Genomic DNA, 23,013 nt, shown 5'->3' on the forward strand with positions numbered 1-23,013 from the left:
ATCAGTATTGAACGCTCGCAGTTCCACATATGTGAGATGGCTGACAATGTTTATTAAGGATGGAAACAGCATTGTGTAAGGACAGAAGCTTAATGACAAGCCATTCACGGCTGCCAGTTCTCAGTTCTTCTACCATCAGACTGGCATGCGCTGGGATGATGGATTGGAAACAGAGAAAAACAACAACACGTTTGTAAAGCCAGGCAGCTTGTTCAAGTTAGTCCAGCGGGATGAACACATTCAGTCCCATTTTTGCCAGATATCGTTTCTAATAAAGAGGTCAGAAAGTGCATTGGCCAGCAGCCAGATCTTGTCAAATCTGTCCCCTCCTTCTTTGCTAGTGAAAAATACCTTGCAGGCACAGCACACCAGGTCTCACTGCTCCTCCCCCAACCTTCTCTACTGCCTTCAGGGCTTTAATGCCCCTTTTTCTAATTTTTGGCAATCAAGTCAATATGGGAGTTTGTCCTCTCCTCTATTTTTCTTTGACCTTTGTCTGGAGCCAAGCAGAATTTTTCTGACAACTAGCCTTCTAATGAGGATACCTTGATTATAGGCATTACTGTGATTTCACTCTGAACCGGCATATGACACTTAGCTTTTCTTGCCATGATTAGAGCTAGTCAGTTATCACAGTTATAACCACCCCTCAGCAGAGCCATCTGCTTTCCTGGGAAAATCATTCTGAAGGATCACTGTGCACAATGGATAATCCTGGCCACCCAGAGCCACAGCTTGTAAATAAGAAAGACACCTCCTCTTCCTCATTTCCCCCCATTTCATTCAAAACTTAAACATTTTTTAAAAAGTCAGAAAATACTGCTATGTAAATACAATTTTTAAATTGAAAGGCTAGAGATCCAACTTTCTCAAGTCATTAAAATAAAAATTACGAGTTCTGCCTTATCTGCTATGGATATACATGTGTGACCAGTTGACTGAAATATGACCATCCTCTGACCTCAGACACGTGAGGAAACACATGCAAAATGTAGTCAGTTTGCACAAGCTTACGGGGACAAAATCAGAAAGGCCGAGGCATAATGTGAAATAAAAGTAGCAGGGAGCTTAAAAGATGACAATAAATCATTGAGTAATTGCATTAGCAGTAAAAGGAAGAGCAAAGAAAAGGCTGCTCCCCTGCGTGGCAGTGAGGGAAGGATATTGACAGATGATGCTGAGGAGACCTGAGGCTTAATGGCTTTTCCCTTTGCATCTGTCTTCACTGAAATGGTTGACTGCAAGCAGATGACCAGCATAATTGACTACCACCAATAACAAAAATATTTTCAATATACCAGCAAAAAAAGTGGCCAGAAACTGGTTAAGGTGGTTGAAGTTCTGACACACACAACTGTCTGAGGCAGCCTCAGACTTTTTCAGCAGCTAGGAGAACTTGTTGAGGACAGCTAAAATACTAAAAAACTAGGAAAAGTCAAACATACCTCAGAGAAGGAGGAGAATTAAAGACTCATGAGTTCAACTTCAATCCCTTCTTAAGTAAACTACTGGTAAGCAGAGAGGAGATAATGGGACAAGCAGTAGCCATCATAGAGTTATCAAGAACAGATGTGGGTAAAGTCAGTCAGATTTTCCTTCTAAAACACGGGAAATGGCCTTGGGAACAGAGCAGAAACAGTCCCAGGCTAAGAAAAACAGCTGTGGGATGGATGTAATAGGTTGAACAAGGCTGCTCCTACAGAGTATCTAGAGAATAGATTCACAGTCACCAGAATGGACAGATTGAGATATTTTCTACGTGGATCACTCTGAATTTACTCAGGGTTTTTCATTATTAATCAGGACATTACTGAATCTGTGGAAAACCCAAATGAAGGAACTTTGGAGGAAAGGATTAAGATTTGAAATGTTCTTGAAATACAGAGTAGACTACAAAAATAGAATTATCTTAAATAACAGCAACTAGAAGGTAATTTACATAGTTCAAATAAATAAACAATCAATTAAAAGTAGAGGAAAAAAAATCTGTGTGTTGATTTTTCAAGAATGGATCTGGAAGTTCTACTGGGTAACATATATGAGTCAGCAACATCAAGCTGTTTGGGAAAGGAAAAGACAGAGTGGGGACATAACAGCCATCTGCAAACACCAGAGGAAAAGAATAATGTGTCAGGTATTTAACTGAAGCAAGAATAATTAAGATACTGTGAGCAGGGCAACTTCCTAAACAAAAGGGAGTGGAAAAGACTGCCATAGGAAGCTGTAGAGTTTATTGTAAACTAAGGAAAAGAAAAAAAAAAACCAACAAAATAAAATCACCAGGATGAAACAAACATCTTGCAGGAATGGCATATCCTGCAGATACTACCTTGAAAAAGTGACATGGTCTCTCTTAAAGATCCATAATTCTGCAGCAACACAGAAATTTTACATACATATATTTCCTATCTATTGGTTGTACAACAGCTGAGAAATATAACAAGGACTACATTTTTTTCATTTAAAAGGCTGCCCATCATCTCTAAATTAAAGAAATGTATCTACATAATCAGACAGTCTTAATTTTCTTTCTCCTTCAACAATCACAGCCTATCTGCCAATTAGAATATGTGATAGTACTTACTGTCTTTCTGAAGATCCCCCCTCCTCAAATCAGAAGAGATGCATGAGAATTTCAAAAACGTTTAATGAGCTACAACCCAGGAGGGCTGCAGTTAAAAAAGAAAAAAAGGTGAAGGATAAAGGTGATAAGGTGATTACTTTAAGTGCCCTAATATATTAAGGAGAGAACATTATGCTCATTTTTATAAGGAGTTATATTAAAGAAGGCTATTACAGAAGGCAGCAAAATACAAATGAAGACGTAAAGAAATGAAAAAATGCAGGAGAGAAAGTAAATATTATGCATATGAGCAGGTGAAGTGCAAACACCAATTTGAAATCAAGTGACATTGATGAAACTAAAGGAGATATTAAAATTATTTCCTCTAACCTTGTGGAATCTCATATATTTCACCCCCATCCTTCTTTATCACCTGACCTTCTTGATTCACCCTTTGTCTTTACAAAGTGAGGACAGGTCCATGTCAGCAGGTTTGTCAGTATCTCAAACCTGCTTTCTTGGATGTTGCAGTAAACAAGTGAAAATCCTTGCTTACTTCAGATTAAAAGATCTGCAAATTATCTTACTTACACTTCAATGGAGCTTTCAGCCTACTTTACAGTTAACAGTCTGCCACATTTTAGGGTGGAGGGTTTGCCTGCTGCGCTGTTTTTAAAAAGAATACGTATGTTTCAACCAAAGGAGAATGTTGCAGGTACACAGGCAGCATAGGTCCTCCTGTCACCAAAACAAACACTACCTTGACTGAAATTTTCTGTCCTTATTTTCATGTCTGATCCAAGGATCAGTGACCCCAGAAGTGGAGGATCACCCAAATGAGCAAATGAGACTGTTACCCTGCTGGGAACCATGGTACATCGAAGAACATCTTTGCTGTCTGAAAGTAAAATGGAAATTAGTTTTTCTTTTGCATAACAAAACTGGCCAGAAAGGCTGATATGACAACAGGTCCTTCATCATTAGATTATCTTGGGTCTAATCTCCTATTTAGCTCTTCTGCTGGACTGAAGTAGAAAGGAAGAGATCATGGTATTCAACTATTGCTGAAACACAACATTGCTGAAACACAAGCTCCTCCTTTCCTCCCTCCTCGCTTTAAGGCCTCTGCTTGGACCATTTCTTCCTGTACATTTTTTTTTCCCCAATTGGAGAATAATTCCAGAGAGCAGCACTGGTGGGTAACATCTGAATTCTGCAGCTGGATGTGTAAGGAGCACATGTTCCCATGTGTGCAAGAAGCAATTAACATAGGCAAACCACATTTCTAATGGTACCATACATCACACCATGAATCAAATCAGTCATTTCCAGATACTGCAGGCAGCAACTGGAGGTTGAGCTACCATACTCTTATCAGTTGGTTGAGCTGAGCCTATCCACCAGTCATGCTCCTCTAGCTGAAGTCTAGTAACAAAAGTGGGCACAAAATTCTGCTGCTAGCTCTATTTCAGGTCCATTGTTCTGTGTTTCTAGAGTACTATGTATAAAATAGCCTAATCTGGAAGATAGAAAATGAAACAGTATGAAGGGACAAAAAAAACCAATGAAAAACCTCACAACAAAGCAAGGATTGTGTGAATCTCATACACTGAAGATGAAAGAAAAGGTAAAGGGAAAAAAAAAAACCCTGAACCAATAAAGAATATAGCATCTAAGTCAATATCTTAGCTCAGGACCCTCAAATTCACACCTACAACACCTCTGAGGATTCAATTCTAAAACCTCACTGAGTCACAGAACTGAGAGCACAAATCTCTAGCGTGGCCAGAAACAGAGCCAGCTGTCTCAGAACTCCTAAAAGGTTTCTTCTAGTAACAAAATAAAGTTTGCAGCTGTGGTGTGGAGGGAGGATGGATCTGCCTGTTAGAGATGCATCGTTAGGTGTCTTTCTGGCTAGTCAAATACTTGTTGCTACATTTAAGAATTAGAAGAAGGAGTAGGATTAGTGCCTTGTTTTACTGTCAAACAGAGTCCTGTAGTGCAGTGTGGAAAACCTGACAGATTTTGAGTTCTGTTCAATTCAGCAAGAATAAGTTCAGTGAGTCAGTAACTATGGTGCAGATATTTTGATTCTCAAATAAGTCTTTGCCACAGTAACTCTGCCACTAAAGGAGAATTCTTAGGACATCAGAGGACATGCTGCTGCCTTAGCCTGAAGTTCCTGGCATTCTAAAGTGATACTTTTTAGTGCTCTTACTTTGAACTAATATGTCTAAGAGAGTACTGAATTTATATGATCTACAAGACACCTTAAACTAATTCGTAAAACAGAATATTACAGAGACCACCTAAATTATGTTTTTTTCAATATATTGCAAGGGACTTGGCTAGACCTTGCCCAGTGCAATGTGTAGAATCACTACAGAAAAACAATAGAGAAAATATGCTTTTAGCACATGGTCTTAAAATCTCTATAATTACAATATGTAGCTAGAGAATATGTGGTGTTTTGTTTGAAAAACTACTCCAGTAACGATTATTCTACAAAGGCTTCAATTTACATAGCTCCCAAAGTCAGTATTTTTATGAAGTGGAACTGGCCTGAAATGTTTTTTCAAAGCTCAATATTCACATGCTTCACTTCTGTGTTCTCTTCCAAAAATTATTGTCATTGATTTTTTTTTTCATATCCTGCACCCTTATCCATTATGTAAAAAACCACTGCCAAAAACAATGCTACAAATCTCCATGAAACTGAGACAAGCAGACCCCATCACAAAATAAGTGAGAATGAGAAACATATTGCTCTGATTTTCTGATCACTGAGGAATTTTTCCTCTCCTCTGTTACAGGATGGGAAGAAAGTGAAAGTTTTAACAGAAAACTTCACTAATTACTTATATCCTGAATGTTTGCAGTAATAATGGTTTTAGGGGTAACAGTTTTTCTGAAAGCTGTTAAGTGGCATCAAAATATAGCAGCAACAAAAGTAAAGCTGAATCTTTGAGTTATTTCAAAAACACAGATAACTCTTAGACACTGTAAGAAACAAAAATCCTTTCCTTATCACAGTATGCTGTCTTTTTTCCTTAGAGTAAGATGGAACTGCTCGATGAAAATATTTTGCTTAAGGGGGAAGAAAGTTGGGGTTTTCCAATAAAAATATTATGGTCTCTCTGGGAAATCTGGAAAGACACCAAGAGTGTCCTGCTGTTCAGCCCCCTACTCCATCTGATACTTTAACAGTTCCAGATGGCCTTTACTACAGGATGACCTTCCCTCTATTCTTTTATTATGACCTTTGGGTCACAAATTATCTATAGGATGCTGCTGTCATTCTGTAAGACACTGCTGTACTCTTTCATCTAAAGAATAAAGATGCTTAACATTAAAACTCATCTTTGTTAGGCTGACCTTCCAATGATGATCAAACCAGACAGTTATTCCAATCAATGTCATTGCTGCAGAAAATATGTTTCATTTTTTGCAACACTGACATTAAGAAACTAAGGCAGGGTTTTAAATCAAATCACTTTTGCAATTCTACTTGGCTGGAGAGCATAGCCTGTTATACTCATCTAAAATATCAAAAATGTTGCTGCATCAGTTTTGATGAGTTACATTGATTAGAAGGATGTGGTGGGTTTGTTTTTTGTAAATTATTGATGTGGTTTTCATCCCAATGTCATTGATAGGAGGTAATAAAACTCAATGTAGGTTTTATTAATTATTTGTCTTTCTCTATCATCGCTAACAGAACACATTGAACTTACACAGGAAAGAATAATAAATAGTCCCAATGTACTAAATAAAGTAATAAGGTTAATTTCTTTCCTGCTGTCAGTAAATTCATGTTAGCAGTCTCTCGTCAGCTTGACATCAATTAATGATTTTAATTCCAGACTCTTGTCACAGTACTCACCACCCTTTTGTCTAATTAAAATGGATGATGCATGATGAAGGGAAAACACAAGACTTCTGTTCTTGTTGTAACATTTCTATTCATTAGTATACTTTTACAACAAAGGGCTTGTGGCTTTAATGGTACTAGAGAAGGATGAAGAGAAGTTTATTACATGTTAGAGATAAAGACCCATATACCCTTAGGAAAATATAATACAGGAAGCATTTTATGGAATAACCGAATCCTTTGGGGGTTGGGGGAAGAATCAGTCTTATTTTAACTATTAATGAACAGGCAGAACGTTTCCCTCTAAATTTAGGACAAATAACGCGTGAACGACACCCACTCTACTCGCAGCCTTGTTTACATCCGCACAAAAAAAGTGCTGTCAGCCTATTGAGTGAGCTCCAAAAGTAACAGCAAATCTGCCAGCGCAGGACAGACGCCTGACCCGCCTCCCCGGGCAGCGCCCCGCGACTCCCGAGCCGAGCGCCGCCAGCATCGCCTCCTCCGCGGCCGCCCAGAGCATCCCCGGCCGCCCAGAGCCATCCCCGGCCGCCCAGAGCCATCCCCGGCCGCCCAGAGCCATCCCCGGCCGCTCAGAGCATCCCCGGCCGCCCAGAGCATCCCCGGCCGCCCAGAGCATCCCCGGCCGCCCAGAGCCATCCCCGGCCGCCCAGAGCCATCCCCGGCCGCTCAGAGCATCCCCGGCCGCCCAGAGCCATCCCCGGCCGCTCAGAGCATCCCCGGCCGTCCAGAGCCATCCCCTGCAGCTCAGAGCATCCCCGGCCGCTCAGAGCCATTCCCGGCCGTCCAGAGCATCCTCGGCTGCCCAAAGCCATGCCCGGCCGCTCAGAGCCATCCCCGGCCGCTCAGAGCATCCCCGGCCGCTCAGAGCCATCCCCGGCCGCTCAGAGCCATCCCCGGCCGCTCAGAGCCATCCCCGGCCGCTCAGAGCCATCCCCGGCCGTCCAGAGCCATCCCCGGGCGCCCAGAGACATCCCCGGCCGTCCAGAGCCATCCCCGCCCAGGCTCAGCACGGCTGCCCCCGGCTGACACCGGCGCCGGGCGCGGCCGCAGGAGCGATCCCGGCGGGGCCGGGCCGGGCCGGGCCGGCAGCGCCGAGCCCGCAGCTCCCCCTCCCGGCCCCGCCGCTCCCCAGACACCTCCCGGGCCGGGAATCGGCGGCACTTGGGGAATAACTACGGCAGAATCGTGTACATGTAGCTCCCTCTGTAACCCAGAGGAACAAAAGGTCATGTTTTCCGGATCAGAAAGGGGGGAAACCAGCACAGCAGGATGTTTCTGGTGCAGACGGGAGCTATTCTCATGCACGTACCGGGCGCGGCATCGCTCTGCCGCGTTAGCTGTCCTCCGGCACAGCACAGGCTGCGACTCCACAGCTGCTGCGACAGAGCAGAGCGAACCCCCGGCCCCGCAGGCCCCCATCCGACCGCTCTATCGCCCTCCCTGCACCTCCGAAGCCTCTGTCACAGCACTTCCACCAGCACAACACTCTAATTCTCTCCCAAAAGGTTTCTCCTTATCTCCTCAAGACTGATCCTCCCAACACAGGTGTTCAAGCACTTGATTTTGCATCCGTTTCAGTGGAAGTTGAGGAAGAATACAATACTAAGATTAAAACACTTTTATGGCAACACAGAGATTTACAGAACATTAGTAAAGCTCTTAAATCAGTGTATTAACCAAACAGAGAAAATATCCTCTAGACTTTGCTTCCAAGAGGAGAAGTGCCTCTAGAGGCGGATTACAGCATAAGCACTGTTTGCCCATAGATGGATCACGAACTCTGAATCATGAGATTACATGAGAATTGCAACTTTCATCTTTTAAGCATTATCCAGCAGTGAAGCATGCTGGATTCAGATGAATTTCTTAAAAACTTCACAAAGAGCTACGTTTAGTTTATTCCTCTGTTATCTACTACCCGGCTACAAAGAGTAAAGTTGCTCAGGTCAGGGAGAACTTTCTTTGCTAAAGGAACTCAGTCCAAGGCTGAAGATTGCAGGCACATACGGCCTTGCCATGTGTGCCAAGAACTGCACATGCCTGTGCTATAGAAGGGAAGACCACAGGCAAAGGTTTTGGATTTGCTGACAATATTTTTTATAATGAACACAAAGTTGAAGTGGAAAGAAAAAGAATGGAAAAAAAAAAAAGAAGAAGCCAAAAACAACAAAAAATTAAATTGAAGGAAAAATGCAAGGGAATGGAAGAGGGAGAAACAAAGATATCGGAACTTGCTGTTTGGAGGGATGTCTCTCTCCAGCAAAGAGTGCCAATAACAACCAGAAGACAAAAGCAGTAGGTTTTTTCAGCAATTCTGTCTTCATACCTCCTAAGAAAGAGACTACATTAAAGGGCCTTGAAGAATTCAGAAAACATTTCAGGACAATCAGGTTGCAGGATATCAATGGACACACTGACTAAATATTGAGCAAACCTACTCTGGGAAGCCCCCAAAGATGTAGAGGGTTTCTAGACTGGAAAGGTCTGTGGGCTTCCAGAGGTTTAGATGTAGCAGCACAGCATAAGGTGATCACCCATATGAACTGATTCCTCTTGGTCACTGACAAAAGTTTCAAAATCTCCTTTTAAGTCTATCCAACATTGCAATGCCTATGTAAAATTATAAGCATTTAGAAGCATCTCTAAAACCTCAGGATAATCCACACATCTCCAGTCTGCAAAATCCAAGAGATCTTAGGAAGATCATGGGTATATCAGGAGACTCTGGAGTTGCTAAAAGACCTTCTGTAACAAAACCACAAAGACCCAGGGCTGTTTTCTCAGCCCATCCATGTGAATATAGCATCTCAGTGGTACCCAGTTTGAGCAGTCCAGTGACAGACAGACAAGATGACCACACAGCAACAAGGGGCTCCAAATTAGCATATATGTAAAACAGCTGTGATCTGGCACAGGACCAGAGCTAACTGAACTTGGTTCTTATTCAGCTTCCTCAAGACTCTTTCTGAGGAGACTCAAGGCCACAGTCAGAAATCCCATTGCCCAGTCTTGCCTTAAGATTTTGACTGGTGCCACTGCTGGGGAGAACCCTTTCTAAAAGCACAGCAGAGCCCAGCCAGATTTTAAGATCAGCGCTTGGCAGATGCTCAAGGATAATGCAAGCAAACTTGTTTTTGTGCAGTAAACCAGTGTTAAAACATAGTGACATGGGGCAGTGTTCTATGGCCTTGGATGAACTCCTGTTCCAACACTTGGAGGATTTACAAATAGCAAGTATTTTACAGAATTTTTGGTAAGACTAGTGGGTGATCTCATCAAGTACACCCCTAATTGTTCCAGTATTCCTTGTCATTGAAAGCTGGCTGTATTTTCAACTAGATAACTTCCTTTTTTCCTTTTTTGTTCAAAATTACTTTAAGGTTGTCAGTAAGTACACACCATACATATATATCCAACATATATAGGATGTAGCTTAAGAGATACACAGCTTAAGTGATACACTCCTTAATCAAAGAATCACAGAATCAAGAAATTATTATTAATATTTATGAAATGCCATTTTATTAATTTAATCATGGTAAACTGAAGAGCATTCTTCTTATTTGCCTCATAATCCATATGAATGCTAGGTTTCAAAGAAAATACTATCGTAAGCACAATACTATTAAAATTAATAATTCCATAAAATTGTGGGCATGATTGATTTTTTAATGGACTGTTCACTTGTTCTCTGTCCCCCCTAAGGATTTTTGCTCCTAGCCTCTCATACATAGTAAATTCATTAAATCCAACCTATTTCCCCAAAGTATTGCATCATTTTAGAGGTATATAGTATCAAATACCAAGTAAAATACAAGTGAATTGCACTGCTAAAAAATTTGAGACGACAAAACCTCACAGAAAACAAAGTTAAAATAGCAGCTGTTATGAGCCAACACTGACAGTAATATTTTACTCTGTCTCCTAAGTAAACATTTTGAGGGATTGTTCAGTTAATTTGCAAGAGTACTCTTCATTAACAGCATGTATCTAACATCATTATTTTACAGGATCAAAAGGAAACTCTGCAATCTAACTGCAAAAACATTTAGTCTCTGTGGACCAAATCAACATCTGAATTTTTTAGAAACATAAGGAAGCACCTCACACATTGGGTTGCTATTTTATTATCTTTTATTAGTTGTACATGCGACTACCCCAAAGAAGTTGCATTCTCTTATAGACATAACACAAAGGAAAGCAAATACACAGGGAAAGAGAATAATGGGAGGATAAGGACCCATGTTACCATAACATCAAGCTGTTATGAAGTTCTGGCACATGCATTTTCTGCAATCTCAGTGAACATATAAAATTGTTTTTATGACACATGAGGAGTGAGATTCCAGGAAAGATTCAAATTGGTTAGCATAACTTGATGGACAGGGATTAGGATTTGCTCCATGCATTCGGGGCTATACAAATAATTTCATAATTCTACCTTGGTACCCAGCGTGACTATTGCAACCTCTCTTACATCATCACATGGACAGTCTATACTCTGACCATTCTTACTGAGAGAGACAGAGAGACACAGAAAGACAGAGAGAGAGAATGAAGAGAGAGAAAATGTTACTAACCCAGGCGTCAAGTCTTTCTTCTTTTTATAAATGTATATGGCTGATTTTCTGGGGATCTCATGTTACTAAGAAACCCTAAGGGCCAGCTGGGGCTCAGCAGTGTGTGAAGCCAGGGAACAGAGTGGTGCTTTTATGGCCAACCATCCCCTGCTCTGAGCTGGGCAGAGCAACCGAGGCAGCTTTCCATGGCTCTGCATCCCTGGCATGAGCTCTGTGGCTGCTCCATCCATGAGAAGGGAAGCTGGCTGCACAAACACCCTCATCACTTATTTCCTTCAATTCCAGCCTTCTTCTTTACCATTTAATCTGAAAGCACTTTGCTTTTAAAAACAGTAACAAATTTAATGACCCTGCCTCACTTTTGTTAAAAAAGAAAAAATAAAAACCAATCAGACTAGAAAAAAACATCCAGGCACTGTAACCCAGCCACCTTCAACAATCAGAAGGGATGGACAAAGACAAGAATAAATTTTTACATCAATTTATGACAGTATATCTGCTAAAGAGTAAAAAAATTCCCATGATGTAACCTAAACAAAGGGTCATAAATGATAAAGTTTCTGGAGTTTAACAAGTTAAACCATTGAACACACACTCCCACCCCGTCTTTACTGTAAATCACTCAACCCTAAAAGAACTGAAAGCAAACCATTTTAGGTTTAACTGAGGAGTCTACAGAAGAGTTACAGTGGCTCTCTATTATACAGTGGCTCTCATAGTCTCTATTAAGCTGTTAATGATGAAGCCACCATTCATGAACTTCTGTTCTTATTTGCAGAAGACCGAGGTGCATAGAGATGGCAATTAAAGAGATCATTATGACTAATTAGTGATATCTCCTCTACAAGGACAAGAAAATTTCCCTCCAGAGTTTCTGCACCAATCCTAAATTTATGGTGAGCTATGGCATAATTTTTAGATAAATAATTCTAATGCATAGTTCACTTTCACTGCTAAATGTGTCTGAATCTATTTACCATTCAGCAATCAAACTTTGTAAAGTTTGTCTCCTTACTGAAGTGATGTCAAAGAGGCTGTCTCTCAACTCACATCTCCCAGTTTAAGTTAACTGGTAACCTACACTTTCCAAGATTTTGATTAAATTGATCTGAGAGACACCAGAGTCTAGGCCCCAGCTACAAGAGATAGGACGAAAAGTAGATTGGAAATATTGAGAAGAACATATGACATATATATTATATAGGGTTTTTTAATGTTAAGGGAAGCTGACAAGGAAAAATAGAGGTGCTCACCACTCATTTTTACAATTAGCAGTTTAATATATATATCATTCCATAAACAGACTGCAAGGCACATAAATAGACTGAACTCCAATGACAAATATACTGGTAAGCATAATTTTTATGTTTCTCCTAAATCTATCAATGAAAAATCTAGATATGCAAAACTCTGAAGAAAAATACAAAACATACTTCATTCTATATAAATATTTGTTTTCTGAAAATGTCAATAAATCAGTTATAGAATATATAGAGAAAACATTTCATTTTATTACTTCAGTCTCCTCAATAAAAAAGGGAGCTCTGTGTCTATAAAAGATGCTTAACACAGCCAAAGGAGCTGTTCATACTAATGTCCAAAATAAATCCAGCTTTTTCCTGTTATTTAAAGTATATAAACATATCAACATGTGGAAAATTTCATCAGTGAAAATTGAACTTCAGTTATTTAATTTAAAAAACAAACTCTCTCTATCAAGGTTTAAGCAAATACTGAAGTCTACCTCTCCTGTTCTTGCTTCATTCGTATTCTCTCCTCTTCTGAAGTAAGAGCTTCCTGCACTTTTATTTTACCAGTTTTCTCACTCTTGTCATCTTTGCGATGTTTGCCAAACCTGTTAATAACACACAAAAAAAGAATCTAACTTGTGACATGAACAAAACTGTATTTTCCTTCTTCCATGACAAAGAGAGTTCTCCAGGAAGGACTGCTGGGAAATCAGGAAGGAAAAGTGCAAAGACCTCAGAATCTCAGTTTTTAGTATTTTCATGCTGCTTCTGGGTTGTTGTTGGATTTTTTTACATAAGTTTTTTTAATTTTTATTTTCATTTCACTCCTCTTAAAAGTTTATAGAATTCCTCACTGAAGAGTACAACACACAAAAAAATAATTGGACCACATTTCCCTTTAATGCCAGGATTTTGGGGCCATTATTCTTAAACAGACAGTCAAACAATGTTTTAGAACAGCATCTCTGCCCAAGGACACAGCTCAGGTTTGCATTAAGCAAAGGCTTCCCCACTTTGGAGAGGAGAGAGGGAGCTGCAGGTCTGACAGCCCCCAGGGCAGCACTGCCCCCACACCCCACAAGGGCCATTTCACCCCACAGAGGACACCATTCAAAACTGTCAATCTATTCTTTTTCAGCACTAGGGTTTCTTATTTAAACATTATTGCTCATGACTCTTTCCCCAGGGGTGTTCAGTGTGGGAGGGTGAATGGAGGGATGGAGCTGTGTGGGCTGCCCCAACCAAGGTTTGCCCTCTTCACATCTCTTCTTTCCCTTGAAAGGCTACATTTCAAACTCATTGCGTTTCTTCCATATTTGCACATTCCACTGTTTTCTTTTAACTTTCAGGGAGTGAAGAATTTGGCATTTGAGATACTCAGTTATTATTAGGACAAAATTATTCCTATTTCTTAAGACATTTCTGACCTGTTCTGAAAGGAATGACTTTCATACAGAGTGAACCAAACAAACACTTTAATAGAACTTTTAAATAGATCTAAACTTTAGATGAAAATTTTCTATTTAAGGCAGAAGGGCTAACACGTGTCTGTTAAAGAGTATATATACCAATCAAATGTGGCATCATTTATCACACCAAAAGCAGCAAGAATTTTACTTTTTTTATACCAAATGCTGATTTGAGAGCTGACTGACACTGTGGCACTTCACACTCAGGTTCACATCAAAAGTGAAATTAAAGCACTGAGACTTACAATCAAACATGTCTAGCAATAGTGCCAACAGGACACCACAAATGCTCATGGACAGTGAAATAAACCACCAAGTTCTTAAAGCTTCCTTCTGACCTGTTAATGTAACATCTTTAAAATATTTAGAGTTCACCAGGTATTTACAATATTTTCCCATTGGTTCCTTTTGATTCTAGGACAAAGCCAGTGTGTGGTTTGAAGTACACCACACAGCAACCCTGCAGAATGATTAATTTCTGGCCATTCAATCAGGAGATATTATTTATATTGTCTAATGATGTTTACAGCTCTTAGGGCAGCTCTTTAAAACCAAAACACAAAAACACAGCATAGGAGCATGTACATAAGCTTTAAACTGTTTGACCATTCTCCATACAGATTGCTCATTTCCAAAGAAATTCAGGCATCTGAAAACTAAAACTGTTTATTAATAACCACCTGAAAAGGCAGAGGACATGATGGGGTTCAGAAATGCAAAATAGGGTGTAAAGTTAAAGTCTCTGATTTCATAATGTTATATGTGAAACTTAAATTCAACACACCAACATGTATCTTTCAAAACACCCACCTATTTATTAGAGAGTAATCAAAACCATCATACAAAGCATTTACATATATGACACAAGAGATTCAAATCAAGTTATGGATGTCGTGCACCAGACAAAAGAGATTGTTTAATTTAAAATAGCCCTAAAACCTCTAGCCCAGAGAGGAGTTTTGGCAGAAAACCAGTGGAACTGAGCCACTCTACCCTGATACACAGAGAGTGCCTGAGGTGGCAGCATGGATCTGACCTACAGAACACACAGAGCTGTGAGGAGACAAGCAGCATATGTGTCACTAGCACAGCATCTCTGGGATGCTCACATTTGCTTCAGTCTCCTGTCCTTCCTCAACCCAATTAAAATGTCAGATAAAGCAAAGGAATCCAACTCTGGCGTACCCAGTTTATTTTTGAAAAAAAAAAAAAGTTGCTTAAAAAAAATGGGGGGAAGAGGGGGGAAGAAAAAAATTGAATTAGTTATTGTCCATTAAGTTTTGGCAGCAAAACAGAATTTCTGCCACCATAAATCAATTCACTGCAAGTATGAACAGATATATAGTGAAATCAATACCTTATTAAAAAAATAAAGTACACAGGAAATTTCTAATAATCATTGTAAGCAATCTAGTAAATGTCTGGTCAGGCTGCATGATTGTGAGGAGAGCATTTCTGATGCTAACATGTAATGCAGACCTAGCAGAATTCAAAGGTTTGAATTTGCAGATCCAGCCATGCAGGTCCAGAGCACACAGAGCTCATGTGCATTCCCACAGAGGCAGAGGTGGCACCACGCAGGGAGCGCTTGCAGCAGCACCAGGGTTTGCTTTGAGTCATGAGCAACTTGTGGCAACAACCCTTCTTCTCCTTCAGGGTTTTCTTCCAATCATCTGGGATTTAATGTTCCTTCTGCCCCTAAGGACCATCCTGATAAGAGTCTCTGGAAGACAGCTCTCCTTCTTTCCCAGGCATTTCAGAGGGTGGCCACACTGCTCCCACTCTGACCGGAGCCTTCCCAGCGCCCATCTCTGGCAAGCTCAGTGATCATCCCAGCAGTGGACAGCCTGGCAGAGTATGAACCATGGTGGTCTTGCACAGGTGCCTTCTCTGGACTTTGTGACCCGCAGAAGTGATCTATCTGCCATAATCACCACTGCCTGGAACAAGTTCAGCAATGTTAACTGCACTGTCCCTACCCTGGAACCTGGAAATAAAACCACCATCCTCCCCCCTCCCTGACTGGGGCTGTATGTTTCTAGCACACACTTGTGTTCATTGTGGCTTAATAGTCACAAAACTTTGAGAAAGCGTCTCAAGAAGATGCTGAGAGAGCCACCAAGCAATTGAGAAAGGCACTGAAAAGAACTGTGATGGAGATAGATTTGTACACCCTCACAGACCTTCTGTAGGGGTAGTCAACACTCGCCATGACAAACATCATTCTAAGTCTTTGGTAAGGTAACTCTTGCTAGCAATAGCTGTGTTTGTTATTTACTTCTATTAAAAGTGTTTGCTTCATGAAGTATGATTTACAGTCATAATGAAACCCACAGCCTAAATCAGCATCCTCTCTGCCAAATTTATGGCAGACATTTATAAATTATTTATTTAACAGTCATAATCAAGCTAAGTTTAACCACAGAAATACAACATCCAGCAATGCTAAGGCACACCATGAAAACTCTCTCAGCTGTACTTGGGTGTGACTACACTGGTGTCAAGCTATTGCAAATCACCTGTCCTAATTTGTTCAGGTAGATGTTTTCTACTCATATAAATGATGTTTCGTATTCATGAACATTAGTCTAAACAGGACACTTAGAAATAAGACTATTCAGACCACTGAAATTCAAGCAATCCATGCAATATCCCTTCAAACCACCAAAAACACATCCCACAGTGACTGTGCACTGTCTCCACAGCCAGAGGCAAAGCCCTTTCTGCTGCTGTCTGGTGGCCCTTGTTTAGTTGTGTGAGTCAAAAGTCTGGGTCAGGTCCCCAGAATCACTCCTGGTATGTGCAACACCCTGAACTGAATGCATTGGTTCAATGCAAAGATCTGGCTTACCTATGTGAAAGTTTCACCTCCTTACAAGGGCAACTCCTCCAGTCCCTGTCTTGCCCCATGAACATTGTGTGCTTGACACCTGCCCTGAAAACCACCAAGCTTTGCACCATTGTGAATCTCCCCTCTTTACTGCTCAGGTACTCAAAAGGAAGGAGAGATGGAATTAGAATGTATGTCCCATACATGACCCAAGGCAAATTTGGAACCCTAATGCTATTTTTTCCAGAATCCATATATTGAAAGACCTGGTACACCCACGTAATAAGCTCTCCCACTGAAGTGACTGGGAACAGCCTAAGACTGAAACCTGTGAAGTGCAATCAAAGATATCTGCCTTGTAAAATAGAAATCACCATCCATTTGTGCTGTGTCAGACAGGCACCAGACTTTTGCAAGGCCTTGAGGACACAGCCAAGTGCTGTGATCCCGGCCCTTGCTGCTCCCTCCCCAGACACAGGAGCGGGTCTCTGCTGTGTGCAGCTGCTTACAGGGTGCCTCAAGCACTTGGTGATTTTCAGGCGCTTGTCTGAACCTGAGATGGTCTCATTCTCACTGCTGGGGGCTGGCTGCTGGGATACTTGTTGCAGCTCTTACAAATGCAAATGAAAAGACAACTTCCCTTCAGATACAGACATGAGAACTCCATCGCTCAGCATCTGCGCAGCAACGCTCCTTGCATTACTGAAAAGGAGGACAGTGCTTAAAAACAAAGGTAGAAGCTACCGATTTTGGAATTAAAACCCAAAACCATGCAGAAAAGGAGCATCTGTGGCACTGATGTTCAGACAGCGTTGAGAATCTAATCCCAAGCTCTTTTCTTTTGCTGTGTTTGGTGCCAACAATTTGACTGTGAGCTATAAAAGCCCAGCCTAAATCACTGCACAAGACACCGATGCACAGACACAAGCCACTACATGATGTGCAACCAAATTACACACACAACTGCCTCACCAAGTCACCATAGTCATAAGGAAAACATTTCTGTTCTTTGGATACAGCTACTGTTCTTTGGATATTTCTGTTCTTTGGATATACCAGCTACTCTGAAGCACCTGCAGCGACAGAAGCACAACGCTGACCTGTGGGCACCACTTGCCTCAATCTCAATTCTTAGTAGCAGAATACAGATTATTATTACTCAGAGTGGAAAATAAAAGAGAAAAAAAGAAGTGCAGATTTTCCTCCAAAACCAAAGTAATAAAAAAATTACCATTCTGTTCATAAATATCATTTCACAGATATGGCTTAATACTTTTGAGGACATGAACTGCACGGTTATAGAATAATCTCTCCATAATACTAACAATGTTTACTTCATGTAACAGCTTGTTTATTCAGCAGCTCTCTCATTTAAACCCTGTTAAAAAAGTACAGCTAAAAAGTAGTTTAATTTTATTTTGTAGCTGCACAAGCAAAGAAAAAACTTCTATGACTAACTGAAATACAGGTTGTAAATTAAAAATATCCTGTCTGTCCAAGAGTGTGAGAAATTGATGAAAGAGAGCAGCTGAAGTCTTGTTCACTCTAATTGCCAAGATACTCCAGAGTTCTACTTAATTTATATCTCCTTAATTCTCCTTTTACATTAGGGGTTGGAGAAAGTTTCAAGATAAGTGTTAATGCTCAAAGTCATATTCACAGATCCACAGACTTAATTCTTAAATTCAGCCAACAACAGGAATCACAGTAAGTGATTAAAAATTGTAAGAGGACCATCTTCTAAATGTATGATCTCTAGTACATAACAGCCAAGTCATATCAGAGGAAAGGACCATCCTCAGACCCTATGATACTGGTTTTTCACATTATTATTAATAAAAAGATGAGAACACAGACCTGTATGCCGTAAGCTTGACCCTCAAACAGGAAATCTCATGAACTTTGGATAATCTAATCAAACTAAAATGAATGCCCAAACCTCTCTGTCAGCTGGCTCACTTTCAAGCTTACTTGCTTGAATGACTGCCACCAACTAGGAGGTGACCTAATCCAGAGTCTATCATGCTGAACAGAGAGGCACTGACTAACAAGTGCCTTCAGTGGCTTTGGGCCAGTGCAGCAGAGCAACTGAACAGTATGAGGCTCGACAGAGAAGACAGCTTAGCAGAACATTTAAAGAACAGGCTAAAGCTACACAATGATGCAATATATATAAAAAATACATTAAATGTACATAAAGTACACATGTAGACATAAAGAATATGCAAATGATTTTGCAGAAGTAGATATAAATACAGATAGGACAAGTGAAGCAAGAAGGATACACAAGTAACTACAGAAATTCCACATTTAAAAGTTATCTCATTCTGTTTAAAAGACTATATGTCAGCGTCCTTGATACAACAAAAATAATACACATGTAATCTGCTAAAAGGATTTTACTCTGATGCGTTACTGATGAGATCATTGTCGTCTGCCAAATCATCCACATATTTCATTAGAATAAGGAGCCACAGAAGAAACATGCATTAGTTGATTAATGAAAAAAACACAAAAATTGATTGAGACAAGTTCAGTAGCATTATGCTCCTTAATAGAAAAAAGACCATCATTAAAAATTAACAATTGGTGTCTTGAGCTATTTTGTCAGTGTTTTCTAGCTTCAAGGCATGCTCTTTTCCCCTTAGTAGCAAACAGTATTAACACACACAGAGACACACATAACGTAAACACTGCTTGAATGATTTTGCAATGATTTCTTTTTCATCCTGCTGTATCAGCAAAATCATAAGATTTATATTGCAACATATTATTGGGACACACAAAACAATTCTGTTGCTAAAAAAACCAAAAGCAAAAATACAGCACACAAACAAAAGCCACCCTCTTTAGTGATGATCTGAAGGTTTAGAAGCTTTCCATTCCAAGCAAAATTGTGCAAGTGCTATTTTTAAAAGCATGTTTTTAAGTGTAAACATTTCTATATTGGTAATAGATTTCTAGAAATAGCCTGTTATCACATGTTACTAATCAAATTAGTAGATCCACTTCTACTTGCTGGGAGGGAGTGGAGTGACTGCTGGAGTGACTCAGCAGCAGCACTGTCCTGAGATGACACACAAGCACTGATGTGCAGGCAGCACCTTGATGCAGGAGCTTGTGGGCATAATTAAAACAGACATTGATAACTTCATTTTCCACGGATCTCCTTGCAAATGTTAAAACTGATAAAGCAGCAATCCTTCTGGAGCAACATCCAGCAGAGGACCCCTGCTAGGAGGGTTCCTGGAGAACTCTACTGTCACAAACCAAGAAAAGCACATTACAAAAGGTCATAGGTGACTCATGAAAATTAAGAACACTCTAAAAGGTATACCTGTATTTCTTAAGGCCAGTGATGTTTGCCTTCAAGGAATAAAGAAACTCACATGCTTAGCCACAAGCACAGAAATTTAAAGCACAAGAACCAAAGTGGCTCGTACTGCAAAATATCAGCCCCTTCAAGTGCCCACCTTGGGCCTGAATACTGTAAAGCATGTGAAGGTCTTCTGTGTTCTATTCACACATTTTCTTCCAGCAGCCTCCATATCACTTTCCAAGCATTAAAAAAACCATTTTCCAGCCCCATTCAAGGGGGTGTTCTAGTACATCTCACCAAACTAAGTTTACTCAAAAAGAACAGACAGGACAGTGCAACGCTTCACGTGCAGCAGCCCTGGAGATTCCCACACCAACCTCCTGGAAAGAAATGCAAATGACAGATGTGATCCAGAACTGCTTCCAGCCAGTGAAATGGAATCTGCCTGGCCTTGGGAACCACTACCCCAGCTTCGAAGAAAAACATGATGCCAAACTACAGACATGTCATGAGGTTTCATTCAATTATTTTCCTAAACAGTTTTGATAACATTTCCTGAAAGGCATGACACAACAGGCAGAATATTATTCACAACAAGTCGATCTCTTTTCACAACTTAAGCATTTGTAATATTTACTTCCAGCATAAAATGGTGGAACTTTAAAAAACAGATTTCTTTTATGGAAAGACCATCTGTTTGCAAATTTCTAAACAGAAAATAATCTACTTGCATTGCTACTTGTGATTGCCTGAAGCTATGGACAGGCAATGGAGCCATGGACAGCTCTAATAAATAAATAAATAAATAAAGCACAAGCAATCAGAAAAAAAAGCCCTAAGTACTTCAAATTACTGTAGTTGAAAAGCAGACTGAGAAGTTCAAAGAAAGTATCGAAAATTTGACAATGATACTATTGTAAAGAAGGCAGCAAGACAGCAGAGATGTCCAAATCTACTCAGTAAGCAGCACCAGAGCATAGTAAAAGTCACATAAATAATTCATTTTCATGGTGGTCAGACAAAACCTGTTAAAACTGGGGATTGTGGTATCCCTGAAGGAGTCAGGACTATTAAAAAAAATCTTCTGCTTAGGTACAATTTTGCTAACAGTCATCAGTGATGGGAGCAACCACAGAAGTAGTACATGACATTTTAATGGACATTTCATAACATTCTAAGCATTTTAAAGCTTGTGACCAAAGCTCTTTAATGTAATGTGTGTATTCAAAAAAGAAAGTAGTTATTGACCACAGTTACTTGCCCCAAGCTTAAATTTGATACAGTCTGCTACTCATCATTGAAGAAAGTAGCTCATACATGTGACCCAGCCAAGCTAAATCAGTATTTTTATATAATAGGTATTTTAAAAATATATAAAATATCCTTTTATACTGTGACTTAATGTACTTAGAAATTCTCCTGTCACCCCTCTCAAACAGGATGTGCCCTTCAAGACTGCAGTGCCCTGTTTAAAATGCAATACTGGACAGTAAGATACTAAACAGTAATTGAAAGACTGTAAATACAAATTGCAAAAAACAAAATAAAGCCTCACATACAGAGCCAAGAGCAGGCTCCTGAAAAAGCCTGAGTGAAGGCCTGCAGTATGTTAACTCACAGCCTGCATACATAAAAGCACACGTACAATATGCAATACATAATAGCATACGGAGGGATAACAAAAAATTCCCAAATGCTCAGCAGCAACTGCTGCCACTATTAACAAGTTCCTGACAATCTGAAGTAAAATGTGCTCATTCTTCTAGAACATAAGCAATTTTTCTATGAAGAAGTAAAATCCCACATCCCAGTGCTACTGGGTACCAGGTTCAGCCCCCCATCTCTGGCTCACACTGTGCCAAACTGGTGACACCACCTTACCCCAGTGCTCCCCACCTGCCCACAGCTGCCCTGTAGCCACGCAGCAAGGTGGGAAACCTCTGCTACTGCATTTGTCACACTCCACAGAGGAGTTTAAAAATTGTGGACCCATTTAGGTAGGAACAATAGTACATTGTGTGCCTCTAATTACTGGTGTCCACTCAGGATCCTTAGAGACAGCGTTTCAACCATGGCTACTGAGCAACGCGTTCTCTCCACAACTATACTTCTAATTCCTGCTCTGTTCATTTTAATGCATTATTGTTTCCAAATACAATGCTTCAAATTGCAAATTATGTCTGGCTCAAGGGCTGATTATGAGAAACACTAGCACTTCTGCCTCTGTGTGAATAACTCTGATAATAATGAGTGATTGATTGAGCTCCAAGAAGTCCAAATGATGAGAAGGGTCAATTTGAGCATTTTTATTAGCTTCTTTTGTTAAATCTAACACTTTTCCAGGCCAGAGACAAATACTGCATCTGGTTATCATGATTTTTTGCAGCCCTCCCTATAGAAGTACAATTTAGAAAATGGGTACTGGTCTAAAGACAGACCTTATAAGAAATGCTAATGAAACATAAAAACCCACCCATTTTACTGGCACTCAAGAGACGGCCAAAGAAAAAGAGAATGAAAAGAAAAAGTTGCAAGGGAAATTTGCTTCAAGACTTTCCTGCCAGAAAAGGAAAAAAAAAAATCCCTCAGTAATACTAAGAGGCATCACAGCTCCACTTTACAACCAAAACGCTTTGCTTAATAGGCCTGCTGTAGGTAAACATGAGCTACAACATGAAAATCACTAAAAATGCTCACTAAGCACATGCAACAGCAGAGAAATTAGGACAAAAATGTTATAAACAAGCTAGTTAGACCAGGAAATTGCAGTTACATTATTCCAAGAGCTTAAAGCTTGCAGTCATGCAATTAAACAGTATAAAATCAGCAATAGTTAACTTAGACACACAAAAAGTTAATCAAACTAGCTGCAGTTCATCCAGAACCTTCCAAAGATTCAATTTTCCCTACAGATCTCATTACCTAGAAATGTTCATACGTGAATCAGCACTTTTTCTGTCAGTTACTAGTGATCTTTGTTGATACACACCTCCTGGAAAATAAAATCTGCAGGGTAAATTAAGCAATAGGTGATGTCTCTGGATTTTCAGCCTCATTCACATATCCACACTTACAGAGGTAGAGAAGCCACAATTTCCAGCAGAAGA

General features: G+C 40.2%; 1 protein-coding gene across 11 annotated transcripts in view; it reads right to left on the reverse strand.

Annotated features, from left to right (window-relative positions):
* Window positions 1-23,013, reverse strand: part of PARD3 (par-3 family cell polarity regulator) — a 443,962-nt gene that overhangs the window by 103,286 nt on the left and 317,663 nt on the right. For 7 of the 11 annotated variants that reach the window (XM_084221269.1, XM_084221268.1, XM_084221264.1 and 4 more), the window contains one exon: window positions 12,783-12,893. The exons of 3 other annotated variants lie outside the window; for them this stretch is intronic. In XM_084221269.1, the coding sequence (XP_084077395.1) occupies window positions 12,783-12,893 (111 nt within the window). Of the gene's footprint in view, window positions 1-10,899; window positions 10,973-12,782; window positions 12,894-23,013 lie in introns of all 11 variants that reach the window. One more of the 11 variants, XM_084221261.1, reaches the window with a different exon arrangement.

Source organism: Fringilla coelebs (genome assembly GCF_963513975.1).
Source record: "Fringilla coelebs genome assembly, chromosome: 1".
NCBI classification, from domain to species: domain Eukaryota; kingdom Metazoa; phylum Chordata; class Aves; order Passeriformes; family Fringillidae; genus Fringilla; species Fringilla coelebs.